The sequence below is a fragment of the Formica exsecta genome, unplaced genomic scaffold (genome assembly GCF_003651465.1).
Source record: "Formica exsecta isolate Colony F162 unplaced genomic scaffold, ASM365146v1 scaffold196, whole genome shotgun sequence".
Lineage (NCBI taxonomy): Eukaryota > Metazoa > Arthropoda > Insecta > Hymenoptera > Formicidae > Formica > Formica exsecta.
In genome coordinates, this window is record NW_021849259.1 from 631,218 (window position 1) to 653,038 (window position 21,821).

At 39.0% G+C, this 21,821-nt stretch overlaps 2 protein-coding genes across 3 annotated transcripts in view; both read left to right on the forward strand.

Annotated features, from left to right (window-relative positions):
* The window catches only part of LOC115234201 (protein CBFA2T1), a 56,440-nt gene that overhangs the window by 4,011 nt on the left and 30,608 nt on the right, over positions 1-21,821 (forward strand). The gene's annotated exons all lie outside the window — the stretch shown is intronic.
* Positions 7-2,848, forward strand: LOC115234203 (kxDL motif-containing protein CG10681). Of its 2 annotated transcripts, none has more exons than XM_029805027.1 (5): positions 7-460; positions 539-770; positions 848-1,047; positions 1,132-1,263; positions 2,710-2,848. In XM_029805027.1, exons 2-5 carry the CDS (start codon positions 622-624, stop codon positions 2,838-2,840), a joined length of 612 nt encoding a protein of 203 aa, XP_029660887.1. In that variant the 5' UTR covers positions 7-460; positions 539-621; the 3' UTR covers positions 2,841-2,848. The 2 variants fall into 2 exon arrangements, with proteins under 2 accessions (XP_029660887.1, XP_029660888.1); XM_029805028.1 differs by having other exon boundaries at positions 16-363; positions 451-770.

Genomic DNA, 21,821 nt, shown 5'->3' on the forward strand with positions numbered 1-21,821 from the left:
GCTGACGAGCGACGACGGCGGTGGCGGCGGCGGCGGCGCGTCGTGTGCGGACTTTTCCGTCGATCTCGCGTGTGTGTTTATCTCTTCGTGGATTTTAAATCGCATTATTCGTCTGGTATCACGCACAAAAAGCCGTGTTTCTCTTTCGCGCCGTCAATGATATCGCAGGAAGAGATTGACGTCATATCAAATGTTATCCAGTGAAATCGATAACACTTCGCCGTCGTTTGGTTAGACCGTCTCTAACTATATGATACCGTCCTCGGATGTCTCTCGCTCAGGATACTTGTGGAAAAATGATACGAGAGCATTGAAGTGATAACGAAGCAAAAAATCTCGATACAATAGAGGTGCCATCGCAAGGTATCGATCAGTCATAATTTTTCTCTTAATATGACATATTGGAAGAGATATGGGGGCAAGTGCAATCTGGATATTTGTAATACGTAGTACGCATCATGTGAGTCATCGAAAATAGATGCATCAAGAGAAATTTTGTACGAACAAGTGATTTCATGGTAATTCTTATGCCGATCAGGCGAGACGCAACCACATGATGGAGTTATTCGATGATGAAAGTAAATTCGAAGCCTGATAGATTTGATATAGTAAAATAAAACTATGGCAGCGGCGCAAGACACACCGGAATCGGATACCGGGAGTTTTGAGTGTTTTAGAAACTATACAGCACCAGAAGTATTCGTACAAGGCCTAGCTGGCATCGTTGATCAGCAGGATGTGGAATCTATGATACGTGCTCAAAAACAGATGTAAGTTTCATCTCTGATGCTTCAATTTTTTCCTTTGACTCATATACTTATATATATATTTATATTTTATTACAAAGGTTGCAAAGGTTCGAAAAAACTAACGAGATGTTGACCAATTGTAATCAATTGTCGGTACATAGACTCAAAACAGCTGGCACAGAATTTAAAAAGCACATCGCTCTCTTAATCGAGATGAAGAGAGATCTGGATTATATTTTCAAAAGAATTCGTTTGGTGAAGAATAAATTGAGTCAGCAATATCCACAGGCATTCAATGGTAATTAATTATATGCATAAATTATATAATAGAAAAACTTAATGAAAATAAAAAGAGATATATAATTTGCTGGTAAATATGCAGAGGCAGTAAGAAGCAGCTTGGCGGAGGAAGTCATTGTAGAGGATGTCGATTGTCCGGTGAAACCTCTCGAACCAGAAATTGTGCCATTGCCATCCGTTGACGGTGCTGCCGATCGAGATCCCGACTCAGATGGTAATGAAACCTCTACTAAAAATAGCCATATCGCTAAAGAGTAAATCTGATTTTTCGATCAATGTTCACAAATATAAATTACTTAAAATTATCAACGGAACAAACGGGCAGTTAATTCAGGTAACACATCACATTTCTAATATGTATATTGGCGGAGATGAATCAAGTGTGTCTCTATGTTTTGTTGTAAGAGACTAAAGAGAGAGACCTGTTTAGTCTGAACCAATTGTTTAAATACTCAGATGATTTTATCGTTGTGAAATGTAATATGTAAGTACATTACCTCTACATGAGAATGCACATAAAGAATATTTTGAAGAGAGTATTTCTATATTAGAGATCGATGTTAACAAGAAGCGACGTATCTCGCTTCTCAAGATTGCGCTTTACCTGACAATTTGTGCACTTTCTCTCTCGTGGAAAACGTTAGTACAAAACCATTGTAGAAAGAATATTAATTGCAACGGCGTTCCGATATTTTCCGATTATTTCCGCAAATTTTAGTTACTATTTGCATGTAAAATTCAATCGTCATATTACTGACGCAAGTTCGCAATACGAATGGTACAAAGAGTAAATTTCCATATATATATATATATATATATATATATATAGTGAGAAATGCGTCATGTTGGATATTTGAAATATTATGTACACGTTAGAGACACTATGATGGCGCATTAATTACGGAAGTTTACTACTTTACATGTTTTCTCTCGATTACGTATTCACCGACTTGTCGCGTAAGTATGTATATACATATCGAATAACAACACATGCTTTCGATGTACGATGGCCGATCTATTGCTTCTCGCAGCGCATAGCAAAGAAAGCTTGTTTATGTGTTATATAGTGCATTATTGTAAATAAAGATCGTTCGTTGTCTACCTCGTCGCACACAGAGTTTCAATCTACTTCTATAGGTACGTCTATAATGATTTACAGTTTGATCGAGAAACAGTCCCGCGCACACAATCCACGATGCGACAAAACTTAGTATATAGGGACGCGTAGCTCAATTAAAAGATTAAATTAAGTCGATGCACGTCGCGGTTTCGCGGATGCGAGAACGCGCGAGATGAAGCCGTTCGGTCGAAATCTAGGATCGTTTCCGACTCGTTAACGTCTTAGACGGTGCGCGATAATTCTGCATCTCGCAAACTGAAGTCCCGGTCTCACGCAAAAATAAATCCGTTGTATATGCGCATTCTTACTGTAAGACGATGCGATCTACATTGTAAAGATCGTTTCGGTCGGCCGAGAGAGAAAGAGAGAAATATATCAATGTTCTTTGTTCTCGTTCTCCTGCACACGTTGCGATTTGACTTACCCCGATCAAATTTTTTATTCCTGTCCTATCTATATATATATAAAAGAAAAACGAAATCGCAAACAGCGGTAATTAGCCAGAAGACTAATGACATGACTTCCATTGTTGGTGTACAGTGCCGGTCGAGGAGTTTCAGTTCGCGAAGCTGCGCAAACGGCGAATAAAGAGTAACGACAGCTCGTCAACGGAGAGCAACAACGATCACAGTAACGCCGACACGTCATCCTGTACGTCCGACACCGGCTAAAAAAAAAAGCCGACCAGTATAAATGAGAGAAAGAGAGAGATAGGGGAGGAAAGAGAGAAAGAGAGAGAATGAGAGCGAATGAAAATGTTTATTATAATAATGTTGTCCCCCTCTCCTTCTCCTTACCACCAAAGTCTTACCACGCTTCGTGTTGCTTGCGAATATACGAGCTAATCAAACGATCAATCAATCAATCAATCAATCGGCAACGAGAGATTCGGATATATCGCGATATATCGAGGTCGAGCCTATATATACATCATATCTCGATATCATTGTGTAAGTTGCGGGCTTGTGAATACTGTCAATGTGAGCAAAATAAATTCTTTGTACACACGGTACAGCGATGTTGGTCAATTTCATTCCGGTGAGAGTGTGCGAGCGATAACGCAATGAGAGAGAGAGAGAAAGAGAGAAGAGGGAGAGAGCGTCCTTGCGGATACCCGGGAGCTTTAATTCGCGAATCGAGTCGAGTCGAGATTCGCCATCGGCCATCAGCCACCTGGGGCATTTCATTAGCGAGGACGCAGCCGTCGCCGTCGTGAAATATTTCGTTCGTCCGGCTGGCAAAGGTGGCGGCGAGATTAATGCGAATGCTTTTCACGACTGCACCCGCGCGGGATCGCTATACTTAGTCGCCGTGACGTCTGGGAAAGATTCACGTGACTTCTTTCGGCGCGTTAATTTAGGAGAAAGTCATTCGAAATGTCCACTGCACGTGTTCGGCGCTACGAGATGTACAGTGAGTGATGTCGACGTTGTAGCCATGTAATGTGAAATCGTGGTTTTATAAGATGTACCAGAAGTCGCGCGCTTCCTTTCTTGAATCATTATAGTATTAAAGGATGATATAATTTTTCTTTTTTTTTTATGCAGATACGTTGATATTTATGGATTTATATTCATATCTTTTTAATATTACAACAACAACCGATGTTATATCGCGTAATTTGAAAATTCCCTTTATTTCAAAATCGAAATCACATTCCACGAATCATAATTTTTTTCTTCGAAGTAGCTTTAAGTTTAAAGGTTTATAAGTAGCTTCGTTGAAGCTAGATTTTTTTTTTTTGGATGTACCACAGAAGTCGCGCGCTTCCTTTCTTGAATCATTATAGTATTAAAGGATGATATAATTTTTCTTTTTTTTTTATGCAGATACGTTGATATTTATGGATTTATATTCATATCTTTTTAATATTACAACAACAACCGATGTTATATCGCGTAATTTGAAAATTCCCTTTATTTCAAAATCGAAATCACATTCCACGAATCATAATTTTTTTCTTCGAAGTAGCTTTAAGTTTAAAGGTTTATAAGTAGCTTCGTTGAAGCTAGATTTTTTTTTTTTCGTTTAGGTTTATTCGCATGTTCTTGCCTCAATTTCAAATATTTGCTCTACGATCTTCACTTCTCCCGGATTCTTCAACGAAGCGGCGTAATCACTCGCGTGCTGTAACCAGGACACGTAGCGATCGTAATTATTTACAGATTAATGGAATTTCCGAAAGTTGTTAGAGCGGCGGATCACCGGTTGCGAATGTTAATTTTTCTTCTCGCGGTTTGTTATCATCCCGCGTAAAATATTGTTGGGTATTGACTCTCTCTCTGGCTCTGCTTTCTACCATCGATGGTTTGTGCTATACACAGACGTCGCGCGCGTGCATATATACGCACATACGCACGTGCAATGAGTGCGACGCTCCCTGCGTGCGCGCGAAGGAGACGCCAGCCGTCGCGATGCCAGAAACCAGCTGCGCTTCAGCTGTTTTCTATCCATTTTGTCTCGCTTCCTTTCTCCCGGCGACATCGCGAGATAAAATCCTAGAGAGACGCGACGTATTTGCGTTACGCGGAACATTCATTTTGATGATATACGCGTAATTAAACTTGATGCGCCATGTCGTGTGCGTGATGCATCATAGACATTAATTTCACAGATACAGTTATAGAATATCTCGAGAAGTTTTTTAAAGGCGATTAGTACGGTTATAATTATAAACGGTTATAAAAAATATTTCTAGTGTGTGTGTTTCATTAAATTAATGCAATAGATCAGACTTTAGTCACTTTCATTTTATATTAATATTTTTGTTTTTTTAATTACATTTAAATTTGCAATTATATTTATATGAGATTATATATCATTATATATTTTATAATAATATATATTCATGTTTATATTGAATTATATATTTGTTATAATTATATTTATTATATTTAATAGGATTGATAATATAGGATGAAAAAAAAACAGTTTTATTAGCTTTAAAAAAAAGAAAATAAATATTGTTTATCTGTATATAGTCTAGCTTTTAAAATTATCTACCTAATGAATAGTTTTACCTGTTTTATTTTTTTTTTGTTTTATCTTTATTACGATATACATACATGTGCATTAAAAAAAAAAAAGAAAAAAAAAAATTAACGGAATGAGGTACGAAATATTCGAGATATTTCGCGTAGAGTTTATCGCATGCGTTTTAGTGGAAACTATTTTCTCTCTTAAAGGTCCCGGTCCCGACTGCTTGCGCAATTCATTTGCCGCTATTGCGGGTATTGCACGTGCTAACGCACCCGAGAAGAATGCATTTCGAGAAAGAGGGGGAGGGGGGATGGAGAGTCAGCCGTGGCGGTTAACTGCACTCCCGATAAAATGCGGAAACAGCTGTTTAATCTTATCCGGTCCACCTGCACCGCACGTTCGATATTTACTTTCATTCTTCCAGCGCGTTGCACGCGCATGCAGCACACGCCTGTGGGGAGGAACACGCGTCCTTTGTTGACACAAGCATAACAAGGCTTGTTTTCCAGTCGTGGAACACGTGTGCCACCACCGAAATAGTTTTCGGCTGGGCGCAAATTTGATAACGATGCAACATATCTATTATTCTCTCTCTCTCTCTCTCCCTCTCTTTCTCTGTGTCTGTCTGTCTCTGTCTCTCTTTCGATAACTTGTAAAGGAATCTTTAAAATTGTCACTAAAATTATGTGTGCGTGATACGCAAATATTTGCAGTATAGCTTAAAGTTAAGAAAATGCACATATAAAATATACTTTTCTACGCCTTTTGCATCTGTTAAAATTCCGCAAATTTCTCAGATTTAATAATATAATACTTGAGAAATGTATAGAATTTTGCTTCTCTCTTTCTCTTTCTCCCCTTTCGCGATACAAAGGAAAGTGTATCGAGCGAGATGCTGCGGAGAAGAACTCAATAAGAGCGGAAAGACATAGGAGAACCGTGAACGCTAAAGTCTTTGAAAAGCCGAATGGTGTTTTTGAAGGCCCGCGATATTCTCGTTCCCTTTTACGGGCGCAGACTTTAAGTCTAGTTGACGCGGGCACAACGGCGACCGATGCAAAGTAATACAAAAGCGTGCTTGGAGCACGCCCGCTAACTCGTCGGAGAGTGTCACCGGCAGCACTTCGGATTGAACTTTTCCAAGAGCCTCGGACAGGCTAAAGAAAACGCGCGGGAAGAGAAGACGGTAACCGGAAGAGGAGCGGCAAGCTCGGGAGAGCAAAGCTCCCGGGAACGATTAAAATCTCGCCCCCGGTGGTTATCATAAGATATGAGAGAAGATATATATTCTATTTTTCTCTCTACCTCTTTTATAAACATAGCTGGCAGAATATGGTTTAATATTTTAGTATCGTACATTTAGCTAAATGCCATCCAATTTTCAGTCCTAATACAATATTTTCTGAAATTTAAAATTTGCTGAGACGTGAGAAAATTTTATTCTTCAGCATTAATATATATAATTAATAATATAATATATATAATTAATATATGCGTCTTTTTAAATGCTTTGTACTTTATACGATTTTTTAATATTTGCTTTTTAAGCTGATTAAACTTTCTAAACAATTAGTGTAATTATCTCATATATGTTTCTCTTAAGATAATCATTATTTTTTGATTTTTCTCTCCGCGTTTGTTTTCCTTACTAGTTCTATTATATCACGAATTTTTTTTAAATCTAAAGACACGAAATCTAAGATGAAAGTTTTCTACATCAGTCGAGGAGCTTGATCTCAGAATTCGAGTCCAATGATGTTTTAGCCTACGGATATCGAAGTACCTGTTTTCCTGAATTCTAATTCTGACTTCCACATGCGAAATGTCTGTTTTTTTTTTAATCATAGTTCTGGCGTCCAGGTGTGAAATGTCCGCTTCCGTTAATCAAACGGGCATATTTAAAAATACTTGTTTTAGTGCTATGCGGACAAGCTTCGAGATATTAGTAAATGCTATTTAAAGAGTTTTTTTTCAGAATATAATTTTTCACATGCAGGCACATTTTCTAAATACTGACATATATATATAATAACTTTTATTACTAATATGACATATATTTCTCTCTCTCTCTCTCTCTCTTTCTTTCTCGCTCTCTTCTCTCTGTGTTCTCTGCGTGTCCATATCCGGATATAGTCTTTCGATATAATAAAATCTCGTCCTCCCCCGAAGATAAAGGACTCCTCCGTCACTCTTGCTTTCTCGGCCAACGCTTTTTTCCTCCAGCGCGTACGGGCGACAGAGCGGCGAGGGCTTTGTAAAATCGGCGGATCCGCGGCCTCTCCCTCGCCGGAGGAGTGACTTCGTGCTATTGACATCCGCTTCTCGTGGTATCGACATCCCGGTACATGCCCGCCCGCGCCGGGAGCACGATCTCGCGTCACTTCCAGAGAGCGGGAGCGTGAGAGAGAAACACAGAGAGAGAGAGAGAGAGAGAGAGGGAGAGGGAGAGCGTGGGATGCGAGAGAGGGTGCACTAGCCCGTTGGGACGATCACTGGCTCTGCGTCGGTGTAATTTTGCACGAGTGCGAAAATTACACCGCGCCGCGGCGCCGATAAGTCGTAAATTACGGGCACGTAGGTGGACGATCGCGTGTAAAACGCGGCCGTGGTCGGTCCTGCGATTGACGCCATCACCGCGCTTAAACTTACGGCCGTACGTCGAATAAATCGGAATTAGCGTTTAATCACGTACGTCCGTTCGATACGCGTCGCCGGAGAGAGTTGGTAATTGGGTCTCGAAATTCCCGAGTTTGGTAAAATCGCGAATGGCTCGTCTTCGGCTCGATTGCCCTTTGACGTTGTACAGTTATTTCATTATGCAATATATTGTTTCATGTTCCCTCCTTCCAAATATATATTTTTCGTAGGATATAAAAACTCTTTTCCTCTTTTTTTTTTCTTATTTCTCTGAAATTTTTAATAGCTTTTGTTCTGTGTGTATCGTTTAGAGATTTGCAACTTGGGAATGGCTCGAATTGTTCCACGTGATGAATTTCGAATTGCATTTAACGGTTCTTTCGTATGCGACGCATATAGACTGTTTATAATAATGTATCAAAATTAATTGATGTTACCGTAATTTATAGATGGCACGTACCTTGCATTATTACAGTCTTTATACACGTATTCGTGTAGAGAATATGAGGTAAAGAAGAATGGAACATTTGTTATAACATATAATAATGTTCAAAAGTACGACATAATAATCAAGATAAAAATCGGTTGCTTAGGACTTTGATATGGAAGATGAAAAAAACTATTATATCTATATATATATCTAATTATATAAATAGAAAGAATTATTCAAATCATTTAATGTCTCATATCGGTTCTATAAATTGTAGAAATAGTTACGTATATATAAAATTTCACGTTAAAAAAAATTATAAATTTATATAATATTTTTTTCAAACTTTTTGCAAAATTCATGGAATTTTAGTAACAATTATTTAAACTATTTTTGACTTGCTTCACTAGTGAATCAAGCCGACTATAATTTATTCGGTGGAATTTTAATATCGATCCTTTCTTAACGCACGTCCGCTAGAAAATATTGAGTTGTAATTAAATGAGTTTTGAAAACTTCATCTACGGAGTTTGAGAAAGCGTCTATCACGTCAGCGCCACTTGACATAAGATTTCTTCTACTTTGGCTAATGTCTCTCATGCAGTCAGCTCTGGAATTGAAATCAATCAAATTTATCGCGAGGTGCTCGGAATTTTCGGGAATTAATCGCATATTTCTATTATTAATTTAATTAAATCAAATTATTTTAATTAGTTTAATTAAATCATTATGTCATTGTTGCAATATTGTTTACAAAGATGTGAAGAAAAGTAGTATCTAGTAAAATCTTTTTTAGACTAGAATTCTCTAGTTTATCAGAAAGCTTAAAAAAATATTATAAAATTGATTATAATATATAATAATTATTTATTTTCTTTATATGAAATAATTCAAATAATTTACAATGTTTCTTTATTAATAGAAAAACTTTTTGTTCCAATAGAAAGAAAGTCATCACTCATTTTTCGAGCGAGTGAATCTCGAACTTTATTTGAGTATCTGGTATAACAGGGTTCAAGCCGAAAATTATTCATTCTTATTCTCTGTCCCTCATTCTTATTCTCGTCTCGTTCTCGCTTTCGATGATCTGCTAAAAAGATTTATGGGATAGTATTTGAAAGATCCGCTGCTCCATAAAAAAAGGAAAAAATTAGTTTCGAGTATCTTTCTGCTATTGAGAAAATATTATACGTATAAAGGATTTTTTTAAATTACATTTTTCAATTAATTATTCAGAAAGTGACTCTCTCTAATGTAAAAACTATTCAACTTACATTTTACATTATTAAGAAATAGTAATTACATTCTATCTCTCCTTCTCTCTTTGTACATTTTAAATTATCAATCCCAGACAGGAAGCAAAGAATTATCTCCCGAGGTTTCATAACGTCAAACGGATTTCTCGAAGCCTCCGTCGACGCGAAAATCGTTCGAATCCGCCGCTTTGATTTACCTAAGCTACGCAGACTTGATGCAAACTTGATGATCACGCGTGCAGAATTATTACTACGGCGAAGACTCGGGGGGAGGACCGTACGTAATGTCTGTATCAGGTCGAATGATTTGCTATTCGCGCGGCAGCGGTTCCGGTCTGCCCGCGCCGAGGGAAACTTAGATTGCTTCGCCGACTAATTCCTATCCGAGCGCCCACGCTAATTCGACGTCGAAACTCGGAGCGCGTCATACCTGAAGCGGCTCGATAAATTACTCGCCGTCCATCCAATTACCGGCGACGTGCCTGCAGCCCCGCTTCGTCATTCCCGGTGACTGCGGCGGCGAGCTCGTTCGATTCTTGTTTCACCCGTTTTGTCGCTTCGACGACGCACACTTACGGGGAGAGAGAGAGAGAGAGGGGGGGGGGGGGGGGAGGGGAGCACAACCCAGTTTCGGCTTATACGGAGGGTGGCCCACTCGGATATCCTCCGAGATATTCATTTTTATTTTATTTTATTTTATTTTTTTTTTTTTTACTACAAACGGGCTCATCTCGCGCGTCCAGTCATGGATCAACGCTTAATGAAGTCGAAGCTCAAGGAAAGCTCGACGTGGCACCTGATCGCGTGCAGACGGGACTTCGGAATCTCGCGTCAGCGCGCGTATGCACGAGTGTGTACGTGGCGATGACAGGGTGGCGTGACGGAGTGCTAATAATACGTATAATAGGTCGGCGACGTGGTGCGCGCGCGCGAATTTGTGCCGATAAACGCGCACGTCCGTACACCGTCTGTAATCTCCGCGTCTACACACATATACATACATGTCACTCTAAGCAACGAGGCACGCACGTGTCCGTGCATTCGGAAATGTTAAATCAGCGCTGCGAGAGAGAGAGAGAGAGAGAAAGAGAGAGAGAGAAAGAGAAATTCCAATTTTCTAGATTGGAAACAAATTCGTTTTCAATATTGGATATTCGAATAATTTTTTCTATTACATTTAAATTAATGTTTCTTCGTGTCGCACTGTCTTTAGAATTCTTAACAAAACGTTATATTAAAGTTCTATTTAAATAATACACTCTTGAAATTAATTAAAATAAAGATTTTTCATATATTTTCATATATGTAAATTAATTTGTGACAGATCGTTCACACACATGTTGAGCTTATGATTCGGAAAGAAAATTTAAACTTTTATTAGTTTTGAATTATCCATACAATTTCAAGATTTGTAATACAAGTCTCTTCTAGCACACTGTCATAACATGTTTAAATCCTGCTACCTCATTTCACACAAATCGCGGATTAACTCGAAGCGACGCGACGAATGCAACGCGACGGATGGATGAGACGAATCTCGAGGATTCCCGCGTACGAACCGATCAATGCCGAACGTCGAAGCGGGTTGGATGGTCGACGGCACATCTTCCGCGTCCTCCACGAAGACAGCTGGCGCGATTGTGGGTCGACGAGCATTCCTCGTCAGCGGCCGAGTTCGAAAATCGGTCACAGGTCGGTGCTCTCGCGCTGATTCGCTCAAAATCGGGACGGACACAGCTTTTTGCTCGATAAAGGAATGTCGATTTGGATTTCTTTTCGACGATATAGGTAGGGAAAATTGTCAAATTGATTGATCTAAATAGTCTATAAAGGTCCTTGAATATAATAATATTTTTCAAATAATCTAGATTTTCTCTCTTAATTTTGTGTACCTTGGTCCCAATAAATCTCGCAAGGTTTCGATCGTAATTTCTCGTGTCTAACGCGACAATCGAAATTCACGCGTGCAGATTCTCGAATCTTTCTCGATCACGGTGAGATTCCACGGTGATCGATGTCGCGCCTCGTTTAAGAGCGTTAAAGGAGCGACGCAGGATTCAAAGTGCCGAGGTGAGGCGAGGCTGCATACCTCGGTGTCGAGGAATGGGGGCGAGGTACGGGAGGCCAAGCTATTTCTCAGCTTCAGCGGCAGAGCCTTTCTTCGCGGGAATATATCGACACGTCAGGAGCACACTGGCCCGTTTACAATATCGCGTATAGGAACGTGCGCGCGCCTACATTTCGGCCGTCTGGCACCTCGTCGGCGAGAGAAACATCGCTTCACAATGATTTCGCATCGATCTCGCGCGGTACCCTCGATCGAAAAGTAAAATCTGCGAGGAGCGTTCAGGAAAATCAGTTCTTTTTGTTCCCTCATAGAGGAAGCTTTGTGACAAATTTTTTTTTTTCCAATTTTCTATGCCAATGTGTTTAAAATGTTCCAAAACGACGAAAAATTATATTTAAAAAAAATATATGTATGTATGGAATGTATATTGTACAACCTCTAACTTCCGCAATTTTTGAGATATCGGGCTAAATTTTTTAAAATAAATAGAATGCCATTAAAGGATGGTTGGTATTGAACTTGGTGAAAGGGTTTATTTTTTATAAAATTTTGAATTTTTTGAGAGGTGTTTGTACACGTTTTCGTAAATTTTGAGATATCGGATTAAATCTTTTTATTAAATTTAGTGAAGATCGGTGAAAGCTTCCTCATAGAGGAAGTCAAAATTGAAAAACCTGCTTGCTCTAAGGAGCTTATATAAATATAATAAAAGCTTATAATATAATAAAAGCATATATAAATTAAGCTTTGTGAGCGAAATAAAATGATAAGGAAGCAATGTGCAAGTTTCTAATTTGCACAATTTTTATCTTATTTCAATATTAAAACAGATAAATTTATATTATTTCATTTAAAATAATATTATCTTAATAATCAGAAAAAAAAGTTATATAATACCGTAAAATGTGTATACAAAATATCAATCGTTATTATTAATATACAGATATTCATTAAAAAAAGGCGCGTAAAATTATATTTACTTAGAGAATTAATCTTCAAATGCGTAATGACATAAGCTGTTTGGAAAGTATTTCGCTTTTTCAGTAAAGATAGATATAGTTAAAACGCGTTATGAAATCATTCTACCAAACATAAATTTCCGGCACTTGGAACTCTTTATTCTCGGATACTCTCATCTCGGGACCGACCTGCTGGATCGTTTCAATTCGCGAAAACCGTGGGGCGCATGCCGACCTGAAATAACTCCGCCAGGTGCCTCGCGGAATTGTTTTCGTCGACGCGCAATTCCGGGGGATCATCGCCGACCGCGCCTGCAGGAAGAGGGTATATCGCAGGTTAAGGACGGCCGGAGGTTGCGTGGTGGAGATTAGCAAACCACACAACCGCCTCTTTCCTCTTTGCCTCTTCCGCCACCACTGGCTGGCCGCCCGCCTGGCGTCGTCCTTTCCGTTCTCCAGCGAGACTCTCAGTTGGCCGTCGACCGCCGTTCGTGCGTTGCGCTCGTTCGCGCCGCTCGAAACTCGCTCTTCATTCTTGCTCGTTATCGTTCCAGTATCAACCCTTCGCGTCCTTCGTGTTTATTCAATGAACTTTATTTTTTCTCACATCCTCCCGATCCTGTCACGAGAATTTTTTCTATCCATCATCCGCGTATTTCTCGTCGTTTTTGAAAATTTTGCTTATCTCCATGTGTTTTGAAAATTCCTTTTCGTACTCGCGCGTCTCGGAATTTCCTCTTTCATCTTCGCGTCGAGAGTCGTCGACTTGGTTTTTTTAGAACGCGTTCGATCTAACGCGCGGGACGCGCGCGCTTATCTCTCGAGACCGAAAGGCCGCGAAAAGCGTGGCACGAGAAGCGTGCATCTTCGTATGATGAGGCGCATCGTCGATGCATCTCGCTCGCGAGAGCACCTACGGCGCTCGTGAAAATCCGCGATCGTTGTGCGAAAATTGTGACTTATCGACAGGCTGCTGCCTTCCCTGGATTTTTTTTGCGGTTTAATCTGACACGCTGCGTGAGCATCGATCACGAAAAAAAAAAAAAAAAAAAAACAGGCAGAAGGTGAGAATCTGTTACAGTTATCTATCAGTCGAATTCTCTCGGGCAATCTTTCTTTTTAGCATCCGTGATAATTATTTTGCGGCGAAGATATTTATAAAGCGACAAAAAAATTAAGATTGCGATGTGTGCAATATCTTCGATGATTTAAAAACAATTTTTTGAATTAAGGGTGAATAAATAAAATATTTGAATTTATCTCTGTGTATTTTTATAAGAAAATATTTCTCTTAATTATCACGTTACAATAATCGTGAATTATTAATAATTTTCTTATTTTATGTTATTTTTTTTTATATTATTCTTTTTTATCTTATTTTATATTATTTGTTATACATTATTCTTTTTTATCTTATTTCATATTATTTTTTTTTTTTATTAATTTTATATAAAAAATATATAACATAATTTTTTATGAATAATAATAAGAGAGAGGATTATATTTATGATATTTATAGAATTTTATATTTATAGAATGAATTGCGTATGGATATTTGCTTCCTTGAGACAAGTCTTATACACACATAAGACAATATTATAAATGACTAGCATGATATGTGTATTGTGGACATATTAATATGCATGATTTTTACGATACAAGAAATAATCATTTGACAGAACGTCTCTTTCTGTGAGGAACGACGTGTAATTCTTCGAAATGTAGACTTAAATATTGAAGTAATGAAAATGACAGGTATAACCACACGTGTGTGACCACATAAAGCTCGCGTTACAAAGCTATGGGGCCTCGCACTGTGGGGAGAATGTGATAACTAGGAAATCGCGTGCCGCACAAAACTCTACTGTCATTTTAGCCGTCATTGTAACGTTACGACTATGTTGCAACCTTTACCAAAAGAGCTCTACTGCTGCACGATGCTATTATATCGATCAATTCTGCTATTAATTCGAAATATCGTATCTTGACCTTTTCAGTCGTATTCAATCAATTTTTCATTGATTCGATACGTGAAACTACGCAACTACGTTATCGTTTTGCACACACTATGTGAAAATAGAAAATCGCACAATTTGTTAATCCTTTTCATATCTGGATTAAAATGTAGATCGTGTTTTGTTTGTAATATATAGATATGTAGTTTTTGCGAGCACTCAAAAATATTGTCAAAAAATTCTAAACTGCCTATGATTTGATGCAGCAAAAGGTAAAAAAAATATTACTCTTCAAAACTTTTGGTTTGAAAGAGACTTATCAAATAGTTTACCAGGATTATTCCAACTAAAGAACATCTTTCGGAACATCTTACAGTATTTCCTTGTTACAGAAAGACTTCTTGCTTCAATTAATTAATTAATAGAAAGAAAATTATCTCGCATTTCCTCCCCCCTCCCTCTTTCTTCCTACTCTTTTTTTTTTTTGCACGAGCGAGTGTCGGACCTCACCTGAACATCTGGCCGACATCTGGCAGCGCTCTAGCTTTGATGCCGAAAAATATTCGCTCTTATTCACTTGTTCTTATTCTCTTATTCAATTCGCTCTCTCGCTCTCGACGAGGCGCCGGGAAGATTTATGGGATAGATATTTTGGAAGATAAGAGCCGTGCTTCTCATTAATAGAAAACAATCGACACCTTTCGGTTAATAAGGAAATACTGTATTATCTTAATACGCTATATTTTTCGCGAAAAAAATACTCGTTCCGATCGATCGGATCGTAATCGAGTTGTGAGAAATAATCGCTCGCGATATCAACACCAAGCTGTCGTGAATATATATCGTCGGGAGAATTTACCGTGTCGAACACACCGGAGAATCGAGCCATCGAAGCGCAAAGAGTACGTATATAATCCCCGCGAGGAAGGGGAGAGTTGGGGCGGAGGAGGGTGTAGGGAGAAGAGGGGAGGGGGAGGGAAGGGGGAAAAGTGGATGAATCGCCGCGGGGCAAAGACTACCGGAGGGAACTTTGAGTTTTCTTCGACGGGGAGCGGCGGAGATAAGGACCGAACAAGCGCGCGACGAAAACCCCCTGTCAGGTGCATCCTTTCGCACGGTGTTTGCCAATAATCGGTTCCTCAGCGCACGTCACGATTAACCGTGGCGGAAGCACGCGGCGGGTTTCGAATTCGCAGCGCGCTTCCGCAATGCTGGCGCGAGCCGCGCTTGTCGATCTTCGCGCTCTCATCCCCCGCGCGTATATCGCGCGGCATGCCCCCCTCCCATTCCCTTCCCTCCCTCGATATCTCGTTATTTACACTGTACAAATGGTGCAGTGTTGTCCCATCCAAGCCCCAACTTATATATCTCATCACACACATAGCCATTATATATATATATATATATTAAAAAGCGTATCTATTTAAACACGTCGAAAAATAAAGCTTAATATATTTTACCAAAAAATAACAACAGAGAGTGGGTGTTTTGCAGAATGTTACACAGATGATACAGTGTAACACACAATATTACATGATTGGCTATCAAATAAAGACATTTAAAATTCTTTATTTGATAGCCAATCGTGTGATACTGTGTGTTACACTGTGTCATCTGTGTAACTTGTTGGAAAACATCCAGTATTATTATTAGAATTATGTAACAATCACATGAAATTATAGTGCGATCGGAATATTATCTCGTGACAATTCTGTTGGATTTGACATCGTAATCAAAAATCTTTTCTTGTGTCACGAAACTGCGTGTACTTTCCGAAAATTGTCCCATAAATTTTTTCAGTGGCTCGTTGAGAGCGGAAGCGAGACGAGAATAAGAACGAGCCACTCTTCTCGGATGATTCGTGTGTTTACAGCCTTTTTTTAGATGTATGTTTCTATTCGGATCAAGTAGTTGCTTCGTAAGACACGCGGCGTAAGAACGAATTAGATTAAAATAAGAAGATAAAAATGAAAAATGAATATAAGGGTAAACGAGATCAATCAGTTGTCATTCGGTATTCGTCGAATTATTAACTAGATCGAATATACATATATACAATATATAAGTGAAAATGAGATACGATTTCGATAACTTTGACGCGCATAACGCGATTTAATAATTATTTTTCTACAGCACGCAAAAAAATTTTAGGGATGTTACAGCCACACAATAAAAGCACAGTAAACTTCCGTAAAAATAATAAATATCGATGCGATTCGCAATGTCAGCCAACCGTGAGAAGCATAAGCAATCTGCCACCTCGATGCAACAATGCATCGAGATTCTGCAAAAGCTCGAAAAAGGCACCCTGAAATTATCGCCAATTATATTTCCGCCGTGAGTGTTTAGCGAATTATAGGGAGGATGCTAAACAAGGGTGGAGGAACGTATCATAAAAATTTTTTATGGTCTATCAGCGGAAGTTGAAATTAAGATACGAGAAAGTCTGACAATAAGTAAAGATGTATAAGTCTCAGTGGAATTCTAAACTATATAAATATAAATAATCTATGCGTATATTGTGTAATAATTTTCATCTTGTATATATTCTTTCCTTCTCTCTTATTCGCTATCATCTTAATTAGATTACTTTCTTCGTTAACAGAAAGACTTGTCGCTTTATTAACGAAAAGAAGATTTTCTTCCCCAGTTTTATGCGAACGAGTTTCGAGTCTTATCTGAGTACCTGGCCGTCATCTGGCAGCGCTCTAGTTTTGTTTAATGCCGAAAAAAAATTGTTTCCTCTTATTCTTTTTCTTATTCCGTTTTTAGTCTCTCGTTTTTGCCCTACACACGCTATTCGAACCGAGATATCCATCGAGGTGTATACATTATATTTATATACTTTAAACATTTTTCTGTCAAGCTAAATTCCAATAATTTTATTCCATAGATGTTCTTATGCACGTTAGAAATTATATAATAAAATCAGTTATACTTGTTATTAAAAAAAAATCGATATTGTTATATGTCTAATTAAAAATTATCCGAACGTGGCCATGTTCGATGTTAAGGATGATAAGAAAAATCTCAGTTATTTATTAAAATTATTTTCACATAAAGAGAACAAATGTAAATATTTTATATTTTATGTTATTTAATAAATTATTTATGAATGATTTCCAGCTGTTAAATGTCGGCCACATGTTTAGGTAAGACTCGAGATCTGCTCACTCGAGAGGTTGGGGAGGAATGAAGGGGGATGGAGGAGGGGATGATTTTCTTTCTGTTAATGAAGCGAAAAGTTTCTTTCTTTTAACGAGGAAATACTGTATATCGATTAACTGTTGGCAACAGAAGAGAGGCGGAGGAAAGCTTGTCAGGGGCTGCGGCGTGGCTTTGGCTTTCCTATATTATTAATCTTTCTCTTTCTGCCTCCCTTTAGCTTTCTCGCGCACTCGTTCTCTCTCTCTTCCTCGTTCTCTCGCAGCCCACGCTGGTGGTGGTTGCCTTCCGCTTTTGCCCGTCGTCTCGCCCCTCGCCCACCCCCGGCGAGCTCTGTCTGCCGCTGCTGCTCCGCTCGACCTGCCATATACGCGTCCGTCGAGTCAGTCAGGTGTTGCGGGCAGCTTCCGCGCTTCAAAGAGAATCAAGAGTTACGGCCGGGGAGAGACCCGGGCCACCGCTCGTTCTCCCCCGGTACCTTCCAGTCTCTCTCGCCGGTACCTTTGGTTACGTTGCGATGCGCACCGTACCATCCGTGAGTTGCTCTTTCCGGATATAGCATGTAATTAGTGCGTGCTTACAATGGCACATAAGTTTTGCGAGCTGATGACGTTTCCGTCGAGAGAGAAATTCCGGATTGCTCCGTGAATAAAAATAGCTCTTTAAAGGGTTATACAGAAAGACAAAATAGGGAAAAATTACGCGGTAATTACGGTACGATTATTAGATCCAATAAATACCTTCGGAAATGAGATAACGTTAATATCTATAAAGAGACAGGGCGCCAACACGAAATATAATCGCAGGAAATTGAGTATCTTTTTTTTCCTCCGATTTTATAACCCGCGGATAATTGAATCGCTGCATGTGTCGTGGAGATCGGTTGCACGATTCGCAATGGCGAAATAGATTCATATCTCACTGGTCTATAGAAATGCCGGCAATTGTATCGTTATACTGTTGCTACCTATTCTCGCGCACCTAAACGTTTAACAGCTCCCGCGTAGTTTAACCACGTGTCCGACAATTTTCACTGACACTGACGAACCGGCCGCATATTGGCGCACCTGTGAACGCCATCCGATATTTTCATGGATATATTAAGTATCGATCGATCGATTGTTGCGTCATTCACATGGATGAACAGATTAGAAAAAGCGAAACGCGCGATATAATTACAAATATTATAAAATATATTATACAATTAAAATATATATTGGCAAATACAATTTCTTCCGCTTTTATATTTTTTTTTTAATTTTAGAGTAAGAGTCGCACACTCACGTATTTTTTTTTTATATAATTCCCTCTCTTTCTTCCTTTTTTACTTTTTCTCTATTTTTATGAATGTGAAAATTATGAATATATATGATGTATTTAAATTGATTTAAAAATATAATAATTATACAAGTTTTACAAAAAATAATAGTAATAATAATTTCTTTTTTTTTTTCAAATTAAGGATATATTGGAAGTGCAGATAATAAAATTTATTATTGTGTAAATATCTTGTATTATAAAATATACAATAAATATAAGTAAAACCATCATAAAACCACGAATTCGTATTTATGATATGGCTATGACGGCTACGAAACCGAATTTGCCCGAAATTTGGGCTTAATTATCAGCGAGAAATGACGTACAATTATACGCGTACTGCAATTCGTTGACTGTTATTGTTAGCATTGGATGACATGGTCTCTTTGACCGGTTTAATAATGTTTTGTTCGAAAATAATTCAATATCTTTATTATGAATCAATTTCTGAGAGAAATATTTTTGTATATTAATAATACATTAATTGTGATAGAAATCAATTTTTACATGTGCAAATATATATTCAATTTTTTTATTTAAAGCTTACAAAATCTTTTCACGATTTTTTAAAACAAGATGTAAATGATTAATCGTCGCATACATTTATATAACCATAAATAATCATATAATATTGCATGTAACCCGGTGTGAAAACATTAGTCGTAGATCTCATTGTCAGATTAGTGCCTTATCCGCGAGATAGCCCGTTTAAAAGATAAAACTGTGCGGATACAGAGAGACGACGCGAAACATTGATGGACCGGAGGCGCGATAGTAATTAATTATCCGCGATGACGACGTCCTCGATTATCTTCTCGTTAATTTGACGAAAAAAAAAGTTCATCCACTTAACGCGTTTGTGCCCGGTTAACCCGATATACTATAAATGAGACAAATCGTTTCGTTAATTAAAAGCGCAGATTTTTTTTGCTCGCGTCGCGGAATTAGATGGGCGCGATGTGTCGAGCTCCCTTGGAATATAGTTACCGGCATTTTCGAGTACCACGGGAATTATTATCGTTCGCGCGCGCGATTGTGCCGGGTATACATTGTGCGTCGAGCGCGCGCAAATAAAAGAGTTAATTGCGAATATCGGAACAATATTCGGCGTCGCGAAATTCGTTTCCGTTTTAGCATTTCATAATTTCCCCGGCGTTCCCCGGCCGTTCCGGTTTAACGCCAAGTGTGTATACAACGCAAGCGGGACGTCAAAAGCGGGTATAACTGCGACGTACCTGCGCATGACATCTTTGTAATGAAACCAAGCAGAACCTTCGCCAAGTAAAGCTTCGATACCATTAACGATGTAACGGTTTCAAACGTCGGCTCCAAAGAGCGAAGTATTTACCTTTTCGTTTATTTTTCCTTCTCTCTCTCTCTCTCTCTCTCTTTTTGTTTATCGCAAACTTTTTAATTCACGAAGCCGATCGGCCGCTTGCATTCTGTCACGGGAACGAAAATAGAAATTGAAGATTGCAAAAGTACTTAAGTTGTAGCAGCCTTATGCTCTCAACGACGTAAACAATTTATTCTGATTGTTATTGGAATTAAATTGCCAAATATCGTCCCGATATTCCAATTTGACCGTATTTAGATGATTTGACACAAATGGAATAAGAACCTGATCGGATATCAACGGATCATTTAATCGACTATCTCGATCTTAAAAATCCCATCCTTCGAACACGTTCCATCTATCGAATCGCGGTTGATTAAAGACAGCCGCCGTCTTAAGATCGAGTCATCCGCGTCGCGAGGACGACGATGACAGAAAGGATAGGAGGAGAGAGAGGGAGATCGGGGGGGGGGAGAGCGGGGGAGATGAGCGAGTGAGGGAACGCATCGTCGAGAGAGGTCGACGACGGCGCGACGCGGCTCTGTGCGTGACATTTTTGTAATGAAACCATGCTAAACGCACGTCGCGCGCCCGCGCTCTCGACAGTCAGTACGGTAGACATCTGGCCTGCCTCTCGCGCCTGGCCGTTCTAATATTGGAAATTTCAGAGAGAGAGAGAGAGAGAGAGAGAGATAGTATGTATATCTCTCTCTCTCTCTCCACCCCCTTGCCCCCTTCTCTCTCTCTCTCCTCCTCTTCGGGGGCACCGTACCATGTGCGGGACATATGTATAAACATAAGCCCGAGTCTCTCTGCCGCGAGAGACGCCAAAGTCGTTTCCTTCAAAAACGCGGACCGCGATCGATCCACGATTATTCGCCTCTCCTCGGACTTCTCCCTTCTGTTTTGCGCATCTCTCTTTCTCCTTCGCGCGGATGTTTTTACGCGATGGAAAGATGTCCATTTCATTCTATTATACGAAATTGCGAATCGAATTACTTATTCTCTCTCTCTCTCTCTCTCTCTTTCTATTGTTTGGTTTATACTTATTATTATATTAGCTTTATCGTATTGTTTATAAATTAATTTTTTGCATGCGATTTCCATGTCATGTGAAAATCGTACACGTGATATGAATGAAAATAATAATCTTTTAAATATATAAATCGTTTCTAAAAATCCGATGGAATAAAGTAAAAGAGAAGGCAATCGATATAGATCATCTCAGTAAACGGCTTGTCTCTTTGAAATCCTTTTTCTCTCTTAACTAAATCTATCTATCTCTATCTCTCTATTTATATATATCTTTCTCTCACTCTCTCTTTCATCCACGCCGCTTTTTATCCACCGGCTGCGCTGGCCTGTTCGGTATATACTTTTTTCTTCTTTCTTGCGCCGCCGTTGAAAGTGGAGCGAATTCGGCGAAACGTTTGATAGAGTCATCCCTCAGTGAATCTTCCACTTTATTTCGAAAATCGCGAAACGATTGGAGAATCGTGGAAAATATCTGTAGGGACGAAAAGGGGACGTGGGAGGGGGGGGGGGGG